The 23,765-nt window shown below is 36.3% G+C and overlaps 4 protein-coding genes and 1 long non-coding RNA gene across 12 annotated transcripts; all 5 read right to left on the reverse strand.

The window, feature by feature from the left end:
* Window positions 1–1,051: 1,051 nt before the first annotated feature.
* Window positions 1,052–4,096, reverse strand: LOC106368801 (mediator of DNA damage checkpoint protein 1). Its single transcript, XM_013808850.3, has 5 exons — window positions 4,013–4,096; window positions 3,349–3,524; window positions 2,968–3,242; window positions 2,170–2,874; window positions 1,052–2,054 (listed from the first exon to the last, which is right to left on the reverse strand). Exons 2-5 carry the CDS (start codon window positions 3,479–3,481, stop codon window positions 1,254–1,256), a joined length of 1,914 nt encoding a protein of 637 aa, XP_013664304.2. The 5' UTR covers window positions 3,482–3,524; window positions 4,013–4,096; the 3' UTR covers window positions 1,052–1,253.
* A 434-nt stretch (window positions 4,097–4,530) lies between these two features.
* LOC125578227 lies at window positions 4,531–8,424 on the reverse strand. Its single transcript, XM_048740569.1, has 2 exons — window positions 5,395–8,424; window positions 4,531–5,178 (listed from the first exon to the last, which is right to left on the reverse strand). The coding sequence occupies exons 1-2, from the start codon at window positions 8,422–8,424 to the stop codon at window positions 4,531–4,533; spliced, it is 3,678 nt and encodes a 1,225-aa protein (XP_048596526.1).
* A 232-nt stretch (window positions 8,425–8,656) lies between these two features.
* Window positions 8,657–10,135, reverse strand: LOC125578228. The gene has a single exon (XM_048740570.1). The coding sequence runs from the start codon at window positions 10,133–10,135 to the stop codon at window positions 8,657–8,659; it is 1,479 nt and encodes a 492-aa protein (XP_048596527.1).
* Window positions 10,136–13,598: 3,463 nt separating this feature from the next.
* Window positions 13,599–16,021, reverse strand: LOC125578548. 8 transcript variants are annotated; one of them, XM_048741563.1, is made up of 7 exons: window positions 15,813–16,021; window positions 15,499–15,728; window positions 15,295–15,417; window positions 15,085–15,207; window positions 14,868–14,993; window positions 14,567–14,788; window positions 13,599–14,465 (listed from the first exon to the last, which is right to left on the reverse strand). In XM_048741563.1, the coding sequence occupies exons 1-7, from the start codon at window positions 15,856–15,858 to the stop codon at window positions 13,746–13,748; spliced, it is 1,590 nt and encodes a 529-aa protein (XP_048597520.1). In that variant the 5' UTR covers window positions 15,859–16,021; the 3' UTR covers window positions 13,599–13,745. The 8 variants fall into 8 exon arrangements, with proteins under 8 accessions (XP_048597520.1, XP_048597516.1, XP_048597518.1 ...); XM_048741559.1 differs by having other exon boundaries at window positions 13,599–14,483; XM_048741561.1 differs by having other exon boundaries at window positions 14,567–14,794.
* A 1,604-nt stretch (window positions 16,022–17,625) lies between these two features.
* LOC106370080 lies at window positions 17,626–19,033 on the reverse strand. The gene is made up of 5 exons (XR_007316655.1): window positions 18,755–19,033; window positions 18,406–18,525; window positions 18,133–18,273; window positions 18,018–18,063; window positions 17,626–17,914 (listed from the first exon to the last, which is right to left on the reverse strand). It is a non-coding gene; the product is annotated as an uncharacterized LOC106370080 (long non-coding RNA).
* Window positions 19,034–23,765: the final 4,732 nt, after the last annotated feature.

Raw genomic sequence — 23,765 nt, forward strand, 5'->3', positions numbered from 1 at the left:
AATGCAAATACAATAAGATAAATATATAATAAGAAATGGCAAATACATAAGGTTTAAACAATTAATTAATTATAACATGTAAATTATAAAATTATTGTATTTGAAATAGTTATATAAATATTTAAGTATATGATTAACATTAAAAATATATACCACTTATGTTCTAAAACAATAATTTATGTATAAAAAAGTGAAAACAAACAACTGTGCGGTTGCACAGATCAAAATCCAGTCTATTCTATTAAAAGGAAAGCAGTTTTGAGAAATCTACTTAAACAAGTTTACTGGACCCTTTTATTTAACTAATAGTATATTGGTCTACCTATTATTTCTTTTATTACTATATATTACTCAATGTTAGTTAACAGGCTTTTAGTCCTTATAATATCGCATGTTTTGATAAAAGGTATATATAAAATCGTACGTACCAGCAGTATAAATAAACATACCTATATATGGTATGTTTCTAATAGGACATGTGAAATAAAAAAAAACATACCATGTATATATGACAATGTTATAGTTTAATTTTCAACAATAATTTACATATTGACTATATATAGAAAAAAAATATAGCTTTATAATAACTACAAATTAAATCTCTTTTATATATTTGCTTTTATATTTTTAAATTTTGATAGTTAATATATATATAGTTGTGTGCAACAATCTTTCCAATATAAACATATATATTTACACTTCATAATTCCTATATTATTAGACAAACAAACATCATTTTTAAAAACATTTCAACCAAATTTCAAAAACGCAGATGCTTGATCACATCAATATAAATCATGGTGACTTTAATCTTAAAAAAATTATATGAACACAAAATAATAATCAATTTAAACTTTTATTTTTGCCGGAAAAAAACCCGCGCTTTCTAAGCGCGGGTCAAAATCTAGTTTATAATTAATTATCTAATCAAATCAATAAATCTAATAATTTATTAAAGGAATCATTCCACGAACATATTTTTTCGTTTAATTAAGGCATTATGGTTTTATTAGTTTTTCTGCGTTTCATTTATCTCATAAGCTGTTGAAAAGAGATAAATATACGTAGAACAGGACGTGTAGAAAACAGATAATCACATATACATAATTACACTCTAACGAAAAGCCAAAAACAGATAATCACAAATGCTTATTTTGCGGCTAGCTAGGCTTTGTCTTGTCACTCACACGTGATGAACAAAAGAATAATCGGATGCATACGCAACGCCAAATGAACAAGAAGTAACTGTTTGGTCACAAGAGAACATATTTACCCTGAAACTTGTCCACCTTGGAACTCAAAAGCGCCAAGCTCTTGTCAAGACGCGCTCGTCTCATATCAAGACTACCCAACTTCCCAGCCATCTCCGTCGTTCTCTCTCTCCACTCCTTCAGTTTCTTCTCCTTCTCCTTCAGCTCCTTCCCCTCTCTCTCCATTTCTTGTCTCACAAGCAACACTTCCCCTTCCCACACCTCTCTCTCCACTCTGCTCCTCTCGTGCTGGTCGTAGTGCTTCACCGCCTCGACTATTTCCTCCAGGACGGGCGTGAGCCAACCCGCCTTGATTTTCACCGACTCAACGTCTCTAACAATCGCTAGCATTTCCACCACGCGGGACTCCTTGAGATGCCTCAAGGGCGTCGTCTGGAGTTCGAAAACAACGGAGGCAAGCATCTCGAGGTAGTAGGATCGCGTGGGAAGCGAATGTAGTTTAGAACCGGATGCAATGTCGCCGTGCTTGTTGAGGATTTGGTAAAGAGTGGCCGAGACGCTCGCTCGGACTCTGTAGTCTCCCACAGAAACAATAGAGTCAGATACAATGGACTGGATCTCGTCACTCTTCTTTATTGTTATTATTCCTTTCATGCGGGAGATTTCTGAGAGACTGAAGCTCTGTGATTCATCTGGGAGCTCTGGAGGCTCCTTGTCTTGCTTATCGTCGTGATCATCATCATCCACAAATGAAAATTTATCGTCATCTGAGCTTGCGGGCTCATCAAGTTGATCGAAACGTTCTTCTTGTTTGGTAGGAGTTTCATATCCCTTGCGACTAGCCTGAGGTAAGAAACCGAACAAAAAATATGAATATGTGATTATTGGCTTCGGCTCTGAACCTCCTAGTATTAAAAAAAAAAATGAAGATGTGAGGGTAGAGGGTAGAGAGCAGTACCGTAACGGGTGGCCTTTCTTGAGGTGACAAAATAAGTTCTGGATAGAGTAGAACTGAGTCATCATCGTTCTCCGAGTCATCTTTGCTCCCAAGATAAATGTGGTTCTGAGGTGATCTTTGACCCATCTCAAAGGAACTATGTTGATTTTGTGAGATCGTCTCTCTGTGATGAGGTGATCTTCCTCTATGGACTGCAGTCTTTGGTCTACTTTCATGTATTCTTGGCCTTGTTTCTACGGTCCTGGTCTGGTGTTCCAGCGTCCTAGGCCTAGTTTCAGCACTGTCAAGAGATCTGTGGGATATGGGCTGAGTTTGTGGAACCCTAGTACTGGGTTCTGGCGTCTTGGACCGCGTTTTTGGACTCCTTGAGGATGGTTCATAGTAGGTAGGTTGAGGCTCTGGGGTCTTGGACCTTGGCCCGGGGGATCTTGCCATGAACTCAGTCGACCTCCCCCTATGTTGTGCAGTCTGCTTCCTAGTTTCTGGTGTTTGGGGCCTCCGTCCTATTGCAGAAGACTCATGTATGGGCGTCTTTGGCCTAGTTTCTAGAGAAATTGGATCCTCTTGGTTCGCCCACGGCCTAGTATCAGGGACGTGTTGGGGTGTACGGGGCCTATGCTGAGGCGTCCTAAGAGGGTGTTCAGGCGTCTTAGGACGAATTCCAAAAGGCCTTGGAGAGTACAAATCATCATCCTCACCACCACGCTGATCAGTCCGAAAACAAACTTACATATATGAGTGAGAGTCTCAAAGAGATTGCTTAGCTTCTTTTTTTTTGATAAGAAGAATGGCCCTTACCTTTCTTGCAAAATAGTCTCCTCCTAAATATCCAGCCAGAGTAGGAGACATGGGGAGCGAGTCCACACTGGTTGCAGCCTCGTTCTTGAGTTGGGATGGTAGTCCATGTAGCGGGGAAAGGCGGCTGAAGAAGTTATTATTGGTGTGATCAGTGGAAGATGGACTGTTTGACTCAACCTTCTTTTTGGCGGCGAAAAAGCTGGGCAGAGGCGATCTGCTTCCACGAGCCGGGCTGTCTGGAGGAGTGTCCCTACTTGGAGTTCTCTTACCAAACCCTTGACAAAAATAAAACAAAGTCTCATCAGAAAGTCTTGATGGCAACTTTGACCCAGTCAATAAACAGAATACAGAAAGAAAGAAAGAAAAAACAGTTTTGCATACCAAAAAGCTTCTTCTCCTTCTTGTAGACATGATCCACGGAGTTTAATTTATCTAAACAAATAGCAGTACACTCATGGAAAGGATTGCCTGCGTTGGAGCAACCTTGAATTACTTTCCCAGACACCAATTCCATCTCACAACAACTCTGGAAGATCTCTTTAAGTTAAAAAAGGATCCTGTCATACAATAACCAAAACAGGAAAAAAAACTTGTCAGATCCATATAAACAGGAGAGACCCCCATATCATACAAAGAACGGAGTCAACGCTTTTGATATGGTGCACATCACAGAAAATGATTGATGGTTTTCTTCTTCCTCTTAATTATGTTTCTAAAAAGACAGGATTGACAATCCATCTTCCATGAGTTGGTTTAATTAGCACACACATGTAAGTCAAACATGAGAAAAAACTAATCAGATCGACTGTGATGTTGATCAGTTTCAAAATCTTTTTTTTTTGTAACTTCATCAGTTTCAAAATCTCACCATCCTATTATATATAGATATATATGTTTCCAACAAAGAAATTTATTAAAAAGGTTTTGGTGAAAGATCCTACTACCAGATTAATCTTCAAATAAATGTGCATGCAAACGTTTGTAGTAACTAGTATGTATAGAAAGAAGGGTCAAGTCAACAGAGAGATCGATGGGAATGGGATACCTTGTGAAAGATTGAAGATGCCAGTTGAAGAAGAAATGAAATGATTTTAATTTTAAGTTATCTTTAGAGAGAGAATGAAGCAAGCAAGCTGGTGTGTATTTATATAGCCTCTAACACATCTTCGCTGACTTTGACCGCCGCTAAAATATTATTAACAGTTTTAAGCTTAATCCAGACTTGGTCAATTCGCCATTTCTTTTAATAATTATATTTATTTCTTGTCAAAGTACAGTACGTCGTCGAAGGTCAGGGACGACTCGAAAAACTCAATGCGTTCTGTTTAAAATTTATATAACATCTAATCGTATAAAGTCGATCTGTTTTTTTTTTTTCACTGAATTTTCATTGATCATTGAAAATTTAAACATATACAACATTACAGAGGAACATCAACAACAAAAAATGCCTCTGTATCTCCACTACCACTCAAACAACACAACAAAAAGGCTCAGGTAGAACTAAGACAAACATTCTCCTCCGAAACCCAACACCATAACTAACTGCCCATGAGAATCACTTCAGAGATAACGGCTTTCATTGACAAAGAATTCAAAAAGCCAAGGAGGATAACCAGTCTGAACATATGATCTCACCAAACCCTGCTTAGTAACGCTTTGAGCAATGAAAGATGCTCCTCTGTTCGCTTCTCTGCTAACCACTTGCAGCTTACAACCAACAATTCTTGCCATACTGATTCCTATTTCACCTGCAAAGTGAAGGAAGGAAGGCCATGCTTGTGGTCTTTCAACAGCTCCAAACATTTCACAGAATTCACCAGCGATGATGATATGGGACATTCTGTGACTCTCCATACTCTCCAAAGCCCAAAGAATCACCACAAGCTTAGCCTGATCCCTAGATTGGATATTACTGAACGCTCTTCTGCTATGGCAAAGCACAACACCTCTCTCGTTACGAATCACCCAGCCACCACCCGCAAGATTTTTGGATTTATTCCAATCAAATCCAACATTGCACATAGACCAATCTTTTGGTGGCGGCTTCCACTTCTCCTTTCTCTTCTGAATATTAACTTGAGTTTCGGAAAGAATTTTTTCCTCCACCACTTGCGCTTCAAACCATTCATCGGCATCTTGATTGGCACGCAACATAACATTTGAAGGAATTGGAGTAAAACCTCTGAACAAGAGCTCGTTTCTCGACTTCTATAATGACCATAAGATCCATGGCCAAACTCTAAAAGAATTTGGCACCACCTTGCGTTTCTTCTCCAAACTCAGCAGATAACTGAAGTTTACAAAAATCGAAGTTTGGTGGAATCCATTTTCGGGATTGGGGATACCTGAGATAGCCCAAACGAGTCTTGCAAGAGGACATTCGAAGAGAATGTGATTGATAGATTCAGTTGATCCTCCACATACTTGACATCCACTGTCCACCTTCATTCCTCTAGCTTCCATAAGCTCCGCTACAGATAGGCCACCATTTAATGCTTTCCACAGAAAAACTTTGATTTTTGGAACCGTTAAGACCTTCCAAACCTTCTCTTTAAGCGGATTAATAGAAGGTTGGTTAAAAGCTTCTGGTTGAGATAGTCTAGTCTTCTCTTCAAAGGCTAAGATATAAGCCGTTTTAACAGAGAATTGACCACTTCGAGTCAGCTTCCAAGAATAAAAATCCTCTTTTAAAACAGCTGGCTGATTCTTTAACAGCATCTGAACATCTCCTGGAACAAATATTTCACACAGAGCCGTTGGATTCCACAAGCGAGTAGAGGAATCAATCAGAGAGCTCGCAATCAGGTTCACATCGAAAAAGTAGTTCTTAATCCAAGGAGCTCGCATACCTTCCACTGGATCATCAATCCATTTATCAATCCATACTCTAGTCTTTTGTCCATTACCCACTCTGCGAATAATGCCTTTTGTCAGAAGCTCTCTGCCATGCAACAAACTACGCCAAGCGTAAGACGGCCTAAGACCTAAGGGAGCTGACAAAAATTCACCATCAGGAAAGTATCTACTCTTCAGGAATCTCGCAAGCATCGAATCCGGTTGAGATAATACTTTCCACGCTTGTTTGGCCAACATAGCTTGATTGAAAGCTTCAAGATCTCTGAAACCAAGACCACCTTGGTCCTTAGGAAGGCACAAACGTTCCCATGCTACCCAATGAATCTTTCGTTGATGAGGCTCAGCTCCCCACCAAAAGGCCGCTAACATGCTGGTGAGTTTGTCAATGATAGATTTGGGGAGACGAAAACATGACATAGCAAAGGTCGAAAGCGAGGAGCCAGAAGACTTTATCAATACCTCTTTCCCAGCCTGCGAGAGGTGCTTATAATACCAAACGTCAAGCTTCCCATGAGTTTTGTCTTTCAGATAAGAAAATAGATCAACCTTCGAACCCGAAAAACACTCTGGGAGGCCCAAATATTTGCTTGCTCCCCCTTGATTGGAAATACCAAGAGTATGTTGAATTGCTGCTCTTGATTCTTCACCGACCTTGTCACCAAAAGAAATGGAAGATTTCTCACGGTTAATTGTCTGCCCAGTAGCCTCACCATAGAAAGTGAGGATTCTTTGTAGCACTGAAGCTTCGCTCACTGATGCTTTACAAAGGAACAAGCTGTCGTCAGCAAACAAGAGATGGGAAATAGTTGGACCCTCCTCTGAAAATTGCATTCCACTGATCAAACCATTTCTCTCCGCCACATTAAGTAGATGCGTAAGCCCCTCAGTGCAGAGAACAAACAAAAATGGTGACAACGGATCGCCTTGGCGTAATCCTCTCTGTGGATTTATCAACCCAAATGGTTGATCATTAATAAGAACCGCAAAGGATACTGATGTAACACACATCATCACCCAGTCAACCCACTTCAAGCTAAATCCCAGTGCCAACATCAGACTCCTAAGATAACTCCATTCCACACGATCGTATGCTTTCGACATATCGGTTTTCACCGCCATCATCTCCTGAGATATTGGATGATGCCTTTTGAGGGCGTGAACCGCTTCGTGTGCTATGACTATGTTATCAGATATGAGACGATCCCTAACGAAAGCAGATTGATTGGACGAGATAATGTCCTGTAAGAAAGGTTGAAGCCTTCTTACCAAAATTTTTGAGACGGATTTGTACAACACAGAGCATAAACTGATGGGCCTTAAATCCTTCATGAACTCCGGGTCATTAATTTTGGGAAGAAGGCAAATGTATGTGAAGTTCCAATCTCTAGGGAGAGAAACCGTCTGAAAGACCTCTTGTATCTCACTGGTGATCTGCTCTCCTACAAGATCCCAATGCCGTTGAAAGAAGAGTCCAGTCATGCCGTCAGGACCAGGCGCACTGTCTGGATCAATTGAAAAGATCGCTTCCCTAACCTCCTCTTTAGAAATGTCTCTTGAGAGGACGTCATTCATCGAATCAGAGACTTTTGGAACCATACTTTCCAGCACTGGAGTGTAGGACCGAGGATTAGAAGAACGGAAAAGAGTCGAGAAATAGTCAATAGCAACTTCAGCTTTGGCGCCTTCCGACCATTGATCCTTTCCATTCTTGTCCTTCAACTTATCAATCAGGTTTCTGGATCTGCTTGTTTTGACCGAAGAGTGGAAAAATTTAGAGCAACGGTCCCCATGAATCATCCACTTATCCCTGCTCTTTTGTTTCCAAAAGAGTTCCTCTTCCTTATAGGCCTTAATCAAATCCTTCTTAATGATATTAATCATGAAAAAACAAGGATAATCTCTTGATTGCATCCATTCTAGTCTTTCTTGCAACAAACGAATCTTGTCTTGAGAATTGTAGACAGATTGTCTCTTCCACCGGCTGAGAGCATTTCTACAATTTCTTATTCTCTGAGACACTGATTGATGTCGACCATTACAGTTCCTCGCCCAAGCTATGCTAATCTGTTTCTTCACATCATGTTGGATTAGGAACTTCTTATCAAATCTGAACTGACCTTTGAAAGCCTCATGGTTAGCATAGAAGTTTAACCAAACAGGTCTGTGATCAGAACCGCGCTTCTCCAAAAAAATTTGGTTCGAGCCCGGAAATATCTTGAACCATTCTTCATTTCCAAAGCTCCTGTCTAAGGCGCACTGAATCCATTTATTCCATCTTTTGCCACCCCAAGTCAGCTTGTCGCCCCTACTAGACAGTTCCTCCATACCACAATTCTTCAACATGTCTGCAAAGGGCAAGAAAGAAGCCTCAGACCGTCTTGGACCACCTGATTTCTCTTCATTATTTAGAATCTCATTGAAGTCCCCAATGAGGCACCACGGTTCTTTGCGATTAGTTCCAATTCGGTTAAGTCTTTCCCACACCTCATTACGCCCCTCGATGATCGGATCTCCATATATACAAGAAAGAAAAAAGGTAATCTCTCCATACTGTACCAAACAGTCCAAAATGTTTTTATCTGCAAATTTTACATCCATCTTCATGTTTTTCTTACAAAAAGGGCAAGGCCTCCACTAAGGCCATCAGGGCTAACTGTATAAACACGATCATACCCCAACCACACCTGAGTATCTACCAAAACATCGCGACAGTTCTTCGTTTCCATCAAAAAAAGAATCTCCGGGAAGATTTTTTGACGCATCTCCCGAAGACGTTGAATTGTCAGACCTTGAGGCCGCCCCAAGCCCTGACAATTCCAGCTGATTATGCTCATTGGGCGTTGGGCGATCCCTCACTTGGGATCGCCTTAAGGCATTGCGCCTTATTGTTTGACCTTCCACCCATTTCTTGCACCACTTTCTTCCTCTTTCTACTACTCATTTCCTGCTTACCCTCTCTTCTGTCTTCACCATCATCAAATTGTTGTACCATCAGACCTGAAGATAACTTATTCCTTAACCCTTTAGGAGGACGCCTGCGCACATAACTACTCTTCTTGATAGTCCCGGAAGATCTAGGCTCAGGGGAACCTACACGGAAAACCGTTGAACTATCAAAGAAAGGATTATGCACACTGGCTTCACTACTGTCGTCGAAGAAACCAAGCTCCAACACCGGCTCACTAAGAGTGACCTGAGGTTTGAAGGCTTTAAACGCTCCCGCCATAAGCTTGTTGGGATTGACATTTAAATCAAATGAGACCTTCTTTTGACTTTTCTCACTGTAATCAAATACCAACCCTTTTCCTTTGTTTAAATCAGAAGTAACCATGGGGGCAGCTTCTAAACGCAGAACAGAACGTTGAGCTCTTGGATCAGCTTCAGCCTCTTTGACTGTACTTCTCAATTTATCCACCTTGATTGCTCTGTCTTCCCCTGTATCAGCCAGCATATACCTCCTCATTTCATCCATAACCTCTTTTGCGATTCTTGGTCTCCCTGAAAGCTGATCCAAGCCAACCTGAGACTCTTCCAGAACACCATAAAGAGGATCCTCCAGATTTAGTGTTGCAGCAGGGGCCTTCTGTAACGCTACTTTAGCTCTGTTTCTTCTAGCTTGAGATTCCTCTTGACGTTTCCTGATTTCAATCGGACAGATGCTCTTTTCATGATTGAGACGCTTACAAGTAAAACATCTCTTCTGCAGCTGCTCATAATCAAAATGAATGGTCGCCGTCTTTCCACCCTTACGATTTATAACTCTGGACATCTTTAACGGGTTGGCCACATTGAACAGCACCTGAACACGGATATAGTCCTGGGTGACAGGCTTCAGAGGGTCAAACGCCACCACTATGACTCTTCCAATCATGTCTCCAAGAGTTGTTAAAGCCTCAGTAGTGTAATATTCCTCTGGAATATAGCTGATCCTCACCCACAGAGGAATAAACTGAAGATAATCCTCCGGAGGGTATTCTACCCAACGCTCAAGCACCATCGCCCATTCATTATAAGTCTGAACCCCTTTTTCCAGAACATCAAGAAGATCATGTTCAGAATTAAAGATAAACTGAAACCTCTCTCGAGATAAGGCGATACCACGAACTTTTCCTTCTTTTTGCCATTTTCGAGGCATAGTGATGATCAACCCCGACATACGCTGGCATTCCGGGTTTAAAGACCTCCCCATGATACTGAGACGATTTTCTTCTATGGAAGTGAATCCCGGACGATCTGGCATGGTAAAAGGCTCCTCATCTTCTTCATCCAGGGACAAAGCCATTAAGGCCCGATCCATAGCCACAGACATATTTGCAGACGAGAACTAGAAGAAGTAGGTGTTTTTTTTTTTTTTTCTACAACCCAGATTCAAAAGCGATAAGAACACCGAACAGAAACACTGAAAAGATCTTTCTTTTAAGCCAAAACCCACTTAAATATAATATAAGAGGATAAGAAGGGAAAAATAAAACGTGTTTTAAAGACCCCCACTCATCAAAGACGTGTTGAACTCTCTTTCTAATAAAAGAACACTTTAACCCACTTGGGGTTCCTAGAGAGCAAATAACCATTAGTCTTCTGTTATAACAAAGAAAAAAGCAAAGTAGATATTTCTCAAGGTAGGTATATACTAATATTGGTATTGGATTCAGTTTGGCAAAAAGTTGGAGAAATTTCGTCTTGCAATGTCCGCTGACTATGAAAACGTGTTTTTGTTTAAATAATATCTGGAATTCAACCCCCACTTAAAAAACTACATTAACTGTCTGCTCTCATGCAAAACAGAAGAGACTACAATAATATGAAGAGGCCGCTAGAGTCTCATACCAAGCAAAAGAAACTTCAGAACACTGGTTTGTGTTTTCTAACAAATTTCCCAAAACATGACCAAAGATATAACAAATTATTAGTTACGTAAACACCACTTGTTTTTCTCTTTGTGTATTATTTCTCAGTATTATATTTGCCTAATGCAGTTATTTTTATATTAATGTTAAGATTTCGTATCAGTTTCAAGAATACATTGTCATGAGGTAAATCTCTCCCATTTAAGTCTTGATGTCAATATTTTTGTTTTCATGGATGGTAAATCAGAATGACTGAGGGGCACTCTACAGTGTTCTATGAATTTGCTCATATGTTAGGGCAGTATATAAATATTGTTAAGGATATCTCCAACCTCACTATATTTTCTACTCTAAAATAGAGTTTAGAGTAATCATGCTCTAATGTTATTCTATTTTTCACTAAAATAGGGCATCTCCAATGACACACAAAAAATTTCTATATATTTCACACTAAAATAGAGTACATCAATTATAGAATTGGATTTTCTCCAATGGTTCACTCTATAATAGAATTACTCTATAATAGAATTAAATATAGAGTAATGTTGTTTTTTCACTCTAAATATAGAGTAAAAAAATAACATTAATCTATATTTCACTCTGTTATAGAGTAACTCTATTATAAAGTGAACCATTGGAAAAAAATTAACTCTATAATAGAGTTACTCTATTTTAGAGTGAAATATAGAGATATTTTTTTTAGTGTACCATTGGAGATGGTCTAATATAGTAAAAATGAGTTTACTCTATATATAGAGTAAGTTGTTTTTTTGTTTGTTCATCACTATATTTTCTACTCTAAAATAAAGTATCATTTGAGTATGGCCTTGATTGGTAGAGCATTAGCATTAGCAGTAGCAGTATGCTATAAAAGCAGCATGCTGCAGGAGTTGTATGCTTTTGCTAAACTGTTTAATATGATGATTGGTAGAGCATTATGAGTATGCTATTTAAAATTATTATAAAAATTAGTATATAATTATAATATATTTATTTTTAATGAATATATTTCTAATATATGTATATATATAAATATATTAACATATAAAATTAAAAGATATATAAATAATTTATGTTATTTAATAATTAAAAAAATATGTTTATATAAAAAATATTATTTTAAAATAAATTTTATAATTAAAATATATATTTTTAAAAATAATTTTTCACATTTAAAATAAATTAAATTATATTTTAAATGTGAAATACTATTTTAAAAAAATGTTTTTATTGTAAATTAATTTTAGAAATCAAAATTTTATTTTCTGGATATAAAAATAATTTTATGATAGTATTAAATAAAATAAATAAATTAATTATATATTTTCTTTAATTTTATAAATTTTAAATGCAAATGCTCCTCTAAAAGCTTCATATGAGAGCATTGGCTAGAGAACATTTGGAGAGCATTAGCATTTAGTAAATGCTTCTCTAAATGTTTTTCTAACAATTGTTGATTGGATAATGTAGAGCATAATGCTAATACTAATGTTTTACCAATCAATGCATATATCACAATTCTGTTATAGAGTGAATCTATTTTAAAGTGAAAAATAGGGTGAACCATTGCAGATGGTCTACTCTATTTTTCTTTTTATAATTTACACTAAAATAGAGTAACTCTATTATAGCGTAATTTTTGCTCCAATGGTGTTACTTTATAATAGAGTTACTCTGTTATTAGAGTGAAAAAGTGATATTTCTCTATATTTCACTCTATAATAGAGTAACTTATAATAGAGTAACTCTATTATAGAGTAACACTATTGAAGCAAAAATTACACTATAATAGAATTATTCTATTTTTATGTAAATTATAGAGGAAAAAATAAAGTCTCATCGGAAATGCCCTGAGTCACTTGTGTGTGTGTTTGCTACTATTAGAGGAAAGCAAGCTTTGGAAAACTCAGCTATAGCGGCTTGTCTTTCAGTCTCAACGCTGCCAATTAAGGGTATGACTGGTTTTCCCGCTACCACCCGCAAACGCAGCTTTTGCAGTTGGTAGCGGTTGCTGGCGTTTTCACCAATCGTTCAAACCGCTCTAAACCGCTCCAAATCGCTCCAAATCGCTCTGAACCTCATAAATTCAAAAGTTGGTTCCAGCTAGCGTTTGCGGTTGCGGGCGTTTGCGGGAGGATAAAAAAAATTATTTTTTTTCCAAAACAATATAAATACAAAAATAAAAAAATTCAATAAAAAAATTAAATTGAAATGATAAAAATGCTAAAATATATCAATTAAATTTTAATTAATATTATAAAACTTTAAAATAAAAATATTTTCTATATTTTTAAAAAATTTAAACTATAACTTTCTAAATATAAATTTTATATTTATTATAATATTATTATTTTTGATATTTTTATAATTGTATAAAATGTAAATATTGTTAATTTATTATTTAACTGTTGCTGCAATTGGTAGTTAACCAGTCATAAGTATCCCGCAAACGCACCAATTTCTAACCGCAGAACCAGTCGTACTAATCTCTTAAAACCGCTAGAAACTGCAACCACCCGCATCCGCAAACTCCCGCAACCGCAACCGCTGCGGTTGAACCAGTCAGGCCCTAAGTATCTAGGATGCCACTCACGACCAAAATGATGTCGAAGTCGGCTTGTCAGCCCCTTTTGGACAAGATCCAAAATTGTTTCCTCAGATATCAAGAAAAGCTTTTTAGTGTCAGATCGACTCTTATTGATTAAATCTGTAATCGCTAGTGTTACTACTAACTTATGGTCTTCTGTTTTTTGTTTATCCCAAGTTTTTTTCCCAACTTTGGAGTATTATGTTGGTTTGATTTGGTTGGTCAACTTACTAACTTCTCTTTTTGAACATTGTTCAGGATCATGGTTTCTTCTCTTTGAAAATAGAGTGATTAAAGGTGAACCATTTTTTCCTTTCTTAATTTTACTCTTAACTCAATCAAACAATCATACCTGTATTTTTTTATTTTATTAAGAAGCACTAGTACGATATAACAGAGTAGAATGCAACATAAGTCTAGTGTTTGTTGAACATGATCTAAAACATATACGGTTTTGAATTTGAATATTCGAATTATAATATGATCTAGACCTCCACGAAGACAGCTTCACCGTCAAATTTATGGACCTTGCTCTGGAACAGCTCAAGCTTCTTCGTCACCCACGAATCCTTCATCTCTAGCTGCCCTAGCCTACCAGCCATCGCCGTCACCCTCTCCCTACACTCCTTCATCTCCTTCTCTCTCCTCTTCAGCTCATCTCTCAGCTCCTCCATCTCCACCTTCCCCTCCTTCATACCCTTACTGCACTCCTCTTTCTCCATCTTCGCAGCCTCGTACCCCCCGAAGCACTCCACCGCCTCCGCCAGCTCCTCCACGGCCGTTTTGAGCCACGACACGTCGATTCTGACCGAGTCCATGTCCTTCACCACCGCCGCGATCTCGGCCACGCGCGTCTTCGACAGATCTCTCAGCGCCGTCGACTTCAGCTCCGTCACGGCCGCGGCCAGGGACTCTAGGTAAAACGACCTTGTTGACGTGGATTGCAGCTTCGACGAGGCGGCTATGTCTCCGTGTTTGTCCATGATAGCCTGGAGCGTGGCGGACACGCAATGCCGCACCTTGTAGTTAGCGACCGAGACGTAGGCATCCGACTGTGTCTCTTCCTCGTAGCTCTCGAGTCCGCGCATTTTGGTGATCTCCTGCATCGTGAAGCTCTCGGACTCGTCGGGCAGCTCTGGCGGCTCGAACTGCCTGTCTTGCTCGTAGGTTTCGGCCGTGGCCATCTGGTACTTGTAGTGAACCGGCTGCACATCATTATTTGGCTTTTAAGCATATTTTTGTTTATTTGTTAAAAAAACATATTTTTATTTTTTTGGTATTAAATAGATGTAGTAAAAAAACGCACCGTGCTACTCCCAGAGACTCCCCTGGAACGATGTCCAGTTGAAATCTCTGGAAAGAGGTAGGTGGTGGAATGGTTGTCTTCGTCGTCGTCGCTGGATGAGTAAAATGGTGGTGGTGGATAGCGGCTGGTGGCCCCATGAAAAGGACTCATGGGAGGGCTGCTACGCGGTGTGACATCTGCATCTGCCTCGTAATGATCTTTACCCTTGTTGTATCTCTCAGGCTGCAACTAATTAAGAAGAGCAAAAAATCTGAGAATGAGTTTGGTTAACAAAGGCGTAAAGAGAGTTTGGTGCACCCACCGTTGCCCTTGTGTGCGGCGGGCTTCGGGATGGATGAAATGGGCTCGAAGGAGCGCTCCTCTGCGAAGTTAGATGGCCCTCTGCCTCATACCTTTCTCTACTGTAGTCTCTCCCTCGAAATTCTTGCTGCTAATACAAAGAGAACAGCTGGTTTTTCATTTATTTGGTTTTAAATGACAAGAATGTAATAAACACACACAAGATTCAGTATCAGTACCGTGTTGTTGGGAGCTGGAGAGCGGCTTCTGGAGGGATGAAAGGGGCTCACATTGGCCTCTGTCTCATGCATTCTCTCGTGCAGCTCTCTGCTGAAGTCGGTAGACCTCCTACGGCGATCAGGCTGCAGTTATAGGCCAAACAACCAACAAACATTTTGTTCAAATTGTTCCTCATCTATGCTATGGATGAAGCAGAAATGAGTGAGTACCGTGCGGGTTCTGGCAGATCGAAAGGGGCTCAAGGAAGCTTCGCTCCTTGGGGTCACGTCCGCATCGGGTTCATAAAAAATGGCCTCTGTTCTTTCTTTGCCATTCTCTCTAGGACGCTCGGGCTGGAGTACAAAACTAAGAATCAAAACCATGAAAAGTGATAGAAAACTGCAATCGCAAAGGGAGTCGATAGTACACACTACCGTGCTATATCTGTAGACAGGAGGTCGGTGGTGGGAATTGGGGACGCGTTCAGAGGCGTGTTGTTGTTGTTGTTTCCAGTGAGTAGTATGGTTATCAGAGATTGGGAATGCATACTCTGATTCCGATCTTTTTATGCCGTAATAAGACACCGGCGGAGATGATCGACCCTCAGTGGGATGAGGAGGACTCGAAGGATTGCTCTTGCTAGCACTTTTGTGACCGAACAATCCTGAAGGCAGATAGACATACACCAGTTTAGTCTTGGTTGCCACTCATATAATCTAATCCGGTTAGAAGAAAAAAAAAAACTAACCTGCTCTGTTGCCATACTTCTCTCTGTTTGAAATAAAGAAATCCATCCTCCGATTGTTATGAACAGCCGCTTGATATCCACCAGACAGACAAGACAGGGTGTCTAACTAGTCTACTCTTAATAGTATAGAGAAGGAAGAAATGACGTGGTTTGGTCTTGGTATTTAATAACCCGACCATGACAACCCAACTCACACTGACTTTGTCAATTCTGGCAACCTTTCCTTTTATTTGTTTTTTATTAAAAAAATTAGATAGTTACTCACGTTTTACATGAATTATATACGTTTATTTGGTTTACATTATTTTCTTGTTTCATTATAATTTATTGTTGTGGCAAGGTTATATGTGATTGTTTGATGTTTATATAAGTGAATTCATTTTAAATTGCATATAAATTGTAAATATGATTGCTAATATATGTCGTCAGAGGATTTAAAAGAAAACTATACTTCTATATATTTGTAAATGGTGAAATGTTTGTAATTTACTTTCAGTTGATTTAGGGTTCAGTGCATTTCACGTTTAACAATACTAGAGACTTTTCCGGGCTACGCCCGGATTTATTTTTATAAATTGTTAGCTGTTTGAAAATATTAATTTATTCATATTAGAATAGTTACTTTATATATATTGGAAACAGCAAAAAATATAAATTATCATAATGAAGTTTACATGATTATATGTAAAATGAAAAATAATAATAAAACACACACATGTTACATTACTCAAAATATTATTACAGTATAAAAAATCAGGTTTAAACTCAAATCATTTTAAATTTTGATTTCCTAACTTATTCATTCCCTCTTTCTTTCAGATTTGTATAACTTAATTAGTGGCTAATGTTTTTTTTTTAGTTTTACCAATAAAACTAATTTTTCTAGAAGTATGCATGAAAAATATTTCAACTTCAAAAGTGTTGGATCTGATAAATATTTTTGCAAATACATTGATAAAAGGTAAACATTTAATTGCTTATTGTGTATTTTCTGAAAATCCATAATTAAAAGTTGAGAAAATAGAATGGTTTCCATGAGATTTTTATGTCGTGCAGATATCTCTACTAAGTATTATATGTTATTCTCTGCTAAATATTATTTTTCTAATTTTTCTTTTTTAGGAAAATTAATAGAGATATTAATTTATAGTTATTTAAAATCTATGATAAAATGATACATTTATGTAAAACATTATGGTGTCATTTTACATTAATTAATATAAAGAAATATTAGTTGACAATTATGAATTATAATTTTTAAGAAAATTAATTGAGTTTGTTGAATTGCTATGAATTTATAGTTATTTAAAATCTATAATAAATGATACATTTATGTAAAATAGTAGCGTGTCATCTATAATAAATTTTGCAGATTTTTAAGTTTTATAAATTTTAATTATTTATTAGTAGGTATAACTTGTGACTTATGAATTATTCATGTTAATATCTTATGAAGAAAAGCAAGATGCTAATATTTATTGACGGAATTCGTGGTGTTTTGCTAATAGAAAATAATGTGTTGCTTTCTAAGAAACTTGGGTTTTGTTTTTCTTGTCGCGTCATTGGTGTTCTTCATAACAATACTCTGTTGTTTCATTAGTCAAAAAAAAATCTCTGTTGTTTCTTCTGCATATATAACTAATTTAATATATACATTAGTGAAAGCAAAGACAGTAAAATACTGCAGAATATAGATTAATACACGTAGAAAAAAGAGACTCTCAAATCTCCAAACAATAAGCCAAAACTCTAATATACAAAGAGCAGGACTTGGTTATACTTATTTTCCGTTGGTTGATTCAAGAGGTAGAAAAAGTGTACAATCATAGCAACATGCTGATCACAAGCACATACACACATATACAGATGTTGGCTCATAAGCTGTTTAAAGAACACTATTGAAAGAAGCATAAACTTAGGCGAAGCTCTGACATTCAAAAAGTTTATAATCTATAATCACAGTAGTACGATAAATGTTTCCTAAAGAAAAAGGTGAGAAGAAAACCCCTTCAATTCCAGAAACCATTTTGGTTCTAAGTAACCTGGTGAAGGGCAAAAAATTTCTTCTCGCTGAGCAGTAGAAATGGCCTGGTACCTAATCCCTATTCTCAAATATTGGTTAAATTTTAAGATCAAGAGCCAAGAGGCAAACAAAATCTCAGTAATTCGAATTAAAAAAAAACTGTCAGCATCACTATAGCATACCTTTTGTACTCTCTGATATGTTTGATCATTGATCATCATCCACCTGCTGATACATTCCAACTTTAAAACAATCAATTGAATAAAAGAGTATATATAAAAACCAAAGCATACTTACAACGTTTACTGCCCAATTGTTCTGGATACAATTTACTTTAGCCCTGTTCGCTATCTCAGTTCCCGTAGTGTAAACACATTCTACGATATTTGGGTTACTCAGGAACAGAACCGAGCTACATGTGCATATATCTTTTAAGCTCTGGAAAAACAGCAAAAGTGAAGACTAACGACATAGGATATATCTTTTTTCTTAAAATACTATACAAAAAAAATTAATAGGAATCTACACCTTAATTTGTGATTAAATAAGAAAAATATGTAGAAAGAAAACCTTGTTAGAGAAAGACTTCGTGCGGGAAATTTTTTGAATCCCCTGATTCCTATGGTTGGTCTTTGGAACAATCTTGATTCTCATTCTCTCAGATCTTCGTAGAATCACAGCACCAATAACCTACAGCATGTGCATGAATGCATCAAATCATTAAGAAAAGAAACATGGCGTTGATTTCAGATGAGAACATAACATATTTATCCTAAAAACAACAGTTTCTTGAAGTTTATTCTATAATATACGACGCTGCCGAAGGTGGGGATTTCGCTGGATAAGCAAAGAATGGATACATTGATAATCCTAACTACTTAATATCATATTCGAGAACGATCGTAAGAAAAAAAAGAACCTTTCTTCTATGGTGGCCGAAAGACGAATCTAATGGATTTTACGGATATCCCTGCAACTTCCGGCGACCAGAGCATCCTAATCCTCCTTACTCAATCCCCCGCTAATCATCTGCTTATATAGAATGAGAACCAACCGACGAAGAAGGCAGAGAAAAAAGTGGGAACGTCAACGGTGAAATTACTCCTCGAAACGGATTTGGAAAGAAGAGAAATGGAAGAGGTAAGAGATGGAAGTCGAAAAGTGAAGAACGAAATTAGGTTTCGTCGGCCATCAATTACAGAATGGACTATATAGCCCACAGATCAAACAGGCCAAAAACAACAGAAGCCCAAACAAAGAACTATTAAATGACGTGGAAGAATGCTGCTCAACCATTGGCTGATTTTATAGTCCGAGCTGGACAGCTTAAAAGGGCTTATTATTGCCCTTTTAGTATAGGTTAGATTGCACAAATGACTAAAAATAAAGTAGTGAACCAATAAAGAAACACTATTTTCTAAGTATAAGTTAATGTATACATATATTTAATGCATTATAAAATGATCAAATTTAATACAATACTTAACATATAACCATATAAATTTAGTTAAGAAAATAGGTTACAATACGGAAAATGAAACAAATAAGCACTTAAATATAGTTTTTCAAAGACTGATCGGTGCTAATTTAAAATGTTCTTTGAATTGTTTTTATTTTATACTGTGAACTCTACGTTTTAAATGTGTGGGTAGGTGAAACAAGAATATATCTACGTATGGCTTTTTGTGAAGTTAAAATGGAGTAATATTATTTTAATACTTTGTTCGTTTCATAATGATAGATTTTATAGAAAAAAAGTTGTTTCAAAAAGATATATTTTTTGTGTTTTTTATGAAAAAATTGTAAATTTTTAAAAAATTAATTGATTTTAATAAATTACTATTGGTTAAAAGTTATTAAAAATTGAAAATTACAAAAAACAATATATTTATTATGGTAGTTTAATGTATTTTCTTAATATGTGTGAAAATACTAAAATTATTTAGAATATATCACTCAGGGTTAGCCTTCATTTTATTGATAATCACAATGGATACATTCCGCTGCTATGACACTTTTTCCCAACTTTCTACTTGATTCTAAACTAACATGGTTTATTCTTAATCATACAGCTGACTAATCAAACAAAAGTGACTCAACCACACATCTCGCTTTCTTCTTGACGGTCAAGTTTCACTCTCACATCTTCACAAGACTTATGTCTGTTTTATTTTCTAACCATTAGATCTATTTCGGGGGGGGGGGGGGGGGGGGGGGGGGGGGGGGCGGGGGGTTGTTATTGGTTTAAAAACTTTTAAATTTCATTCAAATCTTTTGTTATTCATAAAGTTTAAATTATTATTAATTTTATCATTTTATTCAATTCTATTGTTATTGGAAGGTGAATTCTTTATGTTTTTACTCATAAAACTTGATTTGAAAATATCATTTATTCTCATAAGATTTTTGAAATCTGTGTAATAAAAAAAATGCACATATTGCAATTAAATTCACGTGAACACACCAAACCACACGTGAACACACCAAACCAAACTCAATAATGGTGAATAATATAAACTCACATGATCTGTAATTCATTATATTTTTATAGTTTCTTATTTGATTAAAACAACCATTTGATTCAATAATGATGAAGAAACCAAACTCATATTGATAACAAGAATGGTGTCTCAAAAAAATCACAAATCACAAAAGTCAAAGGACTAATTATTATCATAAGGGAAATAAGAAGAGTAACACACCAAACATAACACAAAGTACCATAAAATTTAGGGAAAATTGTCAAAACAGAATAAAAAAAACAGAATGGTTGTCCCTATGGTATAAATTCAACTTTGTCCATTTTATCTCCTTTTACCCTTTTATTTCTGAAACTTAATAAAATAAATAGTTTTATGAATCAAAAAAAATTATTAAAATATAAACTATTAATGGAACACCAATATACAGAAGGAACTATATTTTTATTTTCAAAACTTGATAAATAAAATTTCCAATTTACGTTCTACTAAAAGTAGAAATAGTCTTCTACGGAAATTGGGTTAGTAGAATGCAAAATCCAGAATAAACACGTACATCTATTTCTTTTGGAACGTAAAATCTACTTTTGATTCAATATCTAAATATGGGGAATGCAAATTCTACTAATTGTAAAGATATCTACGTTCTGAAAAAACAGTTTCTACTTTAACAAGTATTCTAACATTTATCGAACATGAAATCTGAAAAACTACACAAACGTCTAAAGAAGGTAGAAATTACATTCCTTATTATTTTCATGGTTCTACGCATTGTAGAAGGTGTCTTCTACTAATAAAATCACCTGTTTTTGGCGAAAATAAAGGAAGTTAGTTAACAAAATATTCTAAGAATATTCTAACTTCCTAAAAGGTTCTGCTCGATTTTCTTTGTCAATTTTTTAAAAAAAAAACGAATTTGCCTTTCTTCTTCATGAATCTATGATTTTTTCATAGTTTCTCTTTTGATTTTCAGAAACTTTTGTTCAAGATTAGATGCATATCTATCAACATGTGGTCTTTGGGAATTAGATGCATATCTACACTTTCTTTTAGGAAGTACCTTTTCTTTGCTGGAGCTTGAGCTTGAGCTTGATTGACCTTTTTCTTTGCAGGAGCTTGAGCGATTTGGTCTTAGGCGCAGTCATCGGTTTGCTCTTAGGAACGCTTCCTTCGGCACTCAAACTGATTGCTCCCTGAGCTGTGAAACCTCGATCTCCATGTTGCCGATCCTCTCTTTGAACATGCTCTCTATACTCGCCATTTGCGCTCTGAGTATATCTCCCAAGGAACTGACAGATGAGTGGACCAAACCCTCAATGAAACTCTTAGTTTCTTGATCAATACTCTGTTTTTGGTTTAAAAACTTTTAAATTTCATTCAAATCTTTGTTATTCATAAAGTTTAATTATTATTAATTTTATCATTTTATTCATTCTATTGTTATTGAAGGTGAATTCTTTATGTTTTTACTCATAAAACTAGATTTTGAAATATCATTTATTCTCATAAGATTTTGAAATCTGTGTAATAAAAAAAATGCACATATTGCAATTAAATTCACGTGAACACACCAAACCAAACTCAATAATGGTGATAATATAAACTCACATGATCTGTAATTCATTATATTTTTATAGTTTCTTATTTGATAAAACAACCATTTGATTCAATAATGATGAAGAAACCAAACTCATATTGATAACAAGAATGGTGTCTCAAAAAAATCAAAATCACAAAAGTCAAAGACTAATTATTATCATAAGGGAACTAAGAAGAGTAACACACCAAACATAACACAAAGTACCATAAAATTTAGGGAAAATTGTCAAAACAGAATAAAAAAACAGAATGGTTGTCCCTATGGTATAAATTCAACTTTGTCCATTTTATCTCCTTTTTACCCTTTTATTTCTGAAACTTAATAAAATAAATAGTTTTATGAATCAAAAAAAAATTATTAAAAAAATATAAAACTATTAATGGAACACCAATATACAGAAGGACATATTTTTATTTTTTAAAAACTTGATAAATAAAATTTCCAATTTACGTTCTACTAAAAGTAGAAATAGTCTTCTACGGAAATTGGGTTAGTAGAATGCAAAATCAGAATAAACACGTACTCTATTTCTTTTGGAACGTAAAATCTACTTTTGATTCAATATCTAAATATGGGGAATGCAAATTCTACTAATTGTAAAGATATCTACGTTTCTGAAAAATACAGTTTCTACTTTTAACAAGTATTCTAACATTTATCGAACATGAAATCTGAAAACTACACAAACGTCTAAAGAAGGTAGAAATTACATTCCTTATTATTTTCATGGTTCTACGCATTGTAGAAGGTGTCTTCTACTAATAAAAATCACCTGTTTTTGGCGAAAATAAAGGAAGTAGTTAGTTAACAAAATATTCTAAGAATATTCTAACTTCCTAAAATGGTTCTGCTCGATTTTCTTTGTCAATTTTTTTTTAAAAAAACGATTTGCCTTTCTTCTTCATGAATCTATGATTTTTTCATAGTTTCTCTTTTGATTTTCAGAAACTTTTGTTCAAGATTAGATGCATATCTATACAACATGTGGTCTTTGGGAATTAGATGCATATCTACACTTTCTTTTAGGAAGTACCTTTTTCTTTGCTGGAGCTTGAGCTTGAGCTTGATTGACCTTTTTCTTTGCAGGAGCTTGAGCGATTTTGTCTTAGGCGCAGCTTCATCGGTTTTGCTCTTAGGAACGCTTCCTTCGGCACTCAAACTGATTGCTTCCCTGAGCTGTGAAACTCGATCTCCATGTTGCGATCCTCTCTTTGAACATGCTCTCTATACTCGCCATTTGCGCTCTGAGTATATCTCCCAAGGAACTGACAGATGAGTGGACCAAACCCTCAATGAAACTCTTAGTTTCTTGATCAATACTCTGTTTTTTTTCTGCTGTTCGCTTACACAGCAACTTCTCTTTCTTGTCTCGGCTCCTTCATCCTGAATCTTTCTCTGCCTCTTCTGCAACATTAACCGAAGATGTCTCCACATCTGCTGCAATATCAGTAGCATCCACACTCTTATCAGCTTCTGACTCTGTATCAGCTTCTTCCATCTCAGTCTCTTCATCCTATAAACTGGCCATTGTGTGTTGCTCCAATCAAAAATGATTTAAATCCTATCGAGAAGAAGGTCCACACGTTCATCTTCCATCTCATCCTCCTGTATAATCAGCATGCCTCAACACATCACCATTGCCACTCACTGAATTTACCGAGAACAAGTCTCCCTACAAAAACAATTATAACATTATAAGCTTTAAAAAATATGCAACAGCCATATAAAAGAATATAATAAATATTCGTACCTTCTCAGTAAACGATTCCTCAAGTTGAATGATGTCTTCATAAGAAACTTTTGCAACTCCTTTCAATTTCCACACCTTGGACCGATGAAAATGTCCGAGA

The sequence above is a fragment of the Brassica napus genome, chromosome A9 (assembly GCF_020379485.1).
Source record: "Brassica napus cultivar Da-Ae chromosome A9, Da-Ae, whole genome shotgun sequence".
NCBI lineage: Eukaryota > Viridiplantae > Streptophyta > Magnoliopsida > Brassicales > Brassicaceae > Brassica > Brassica napus.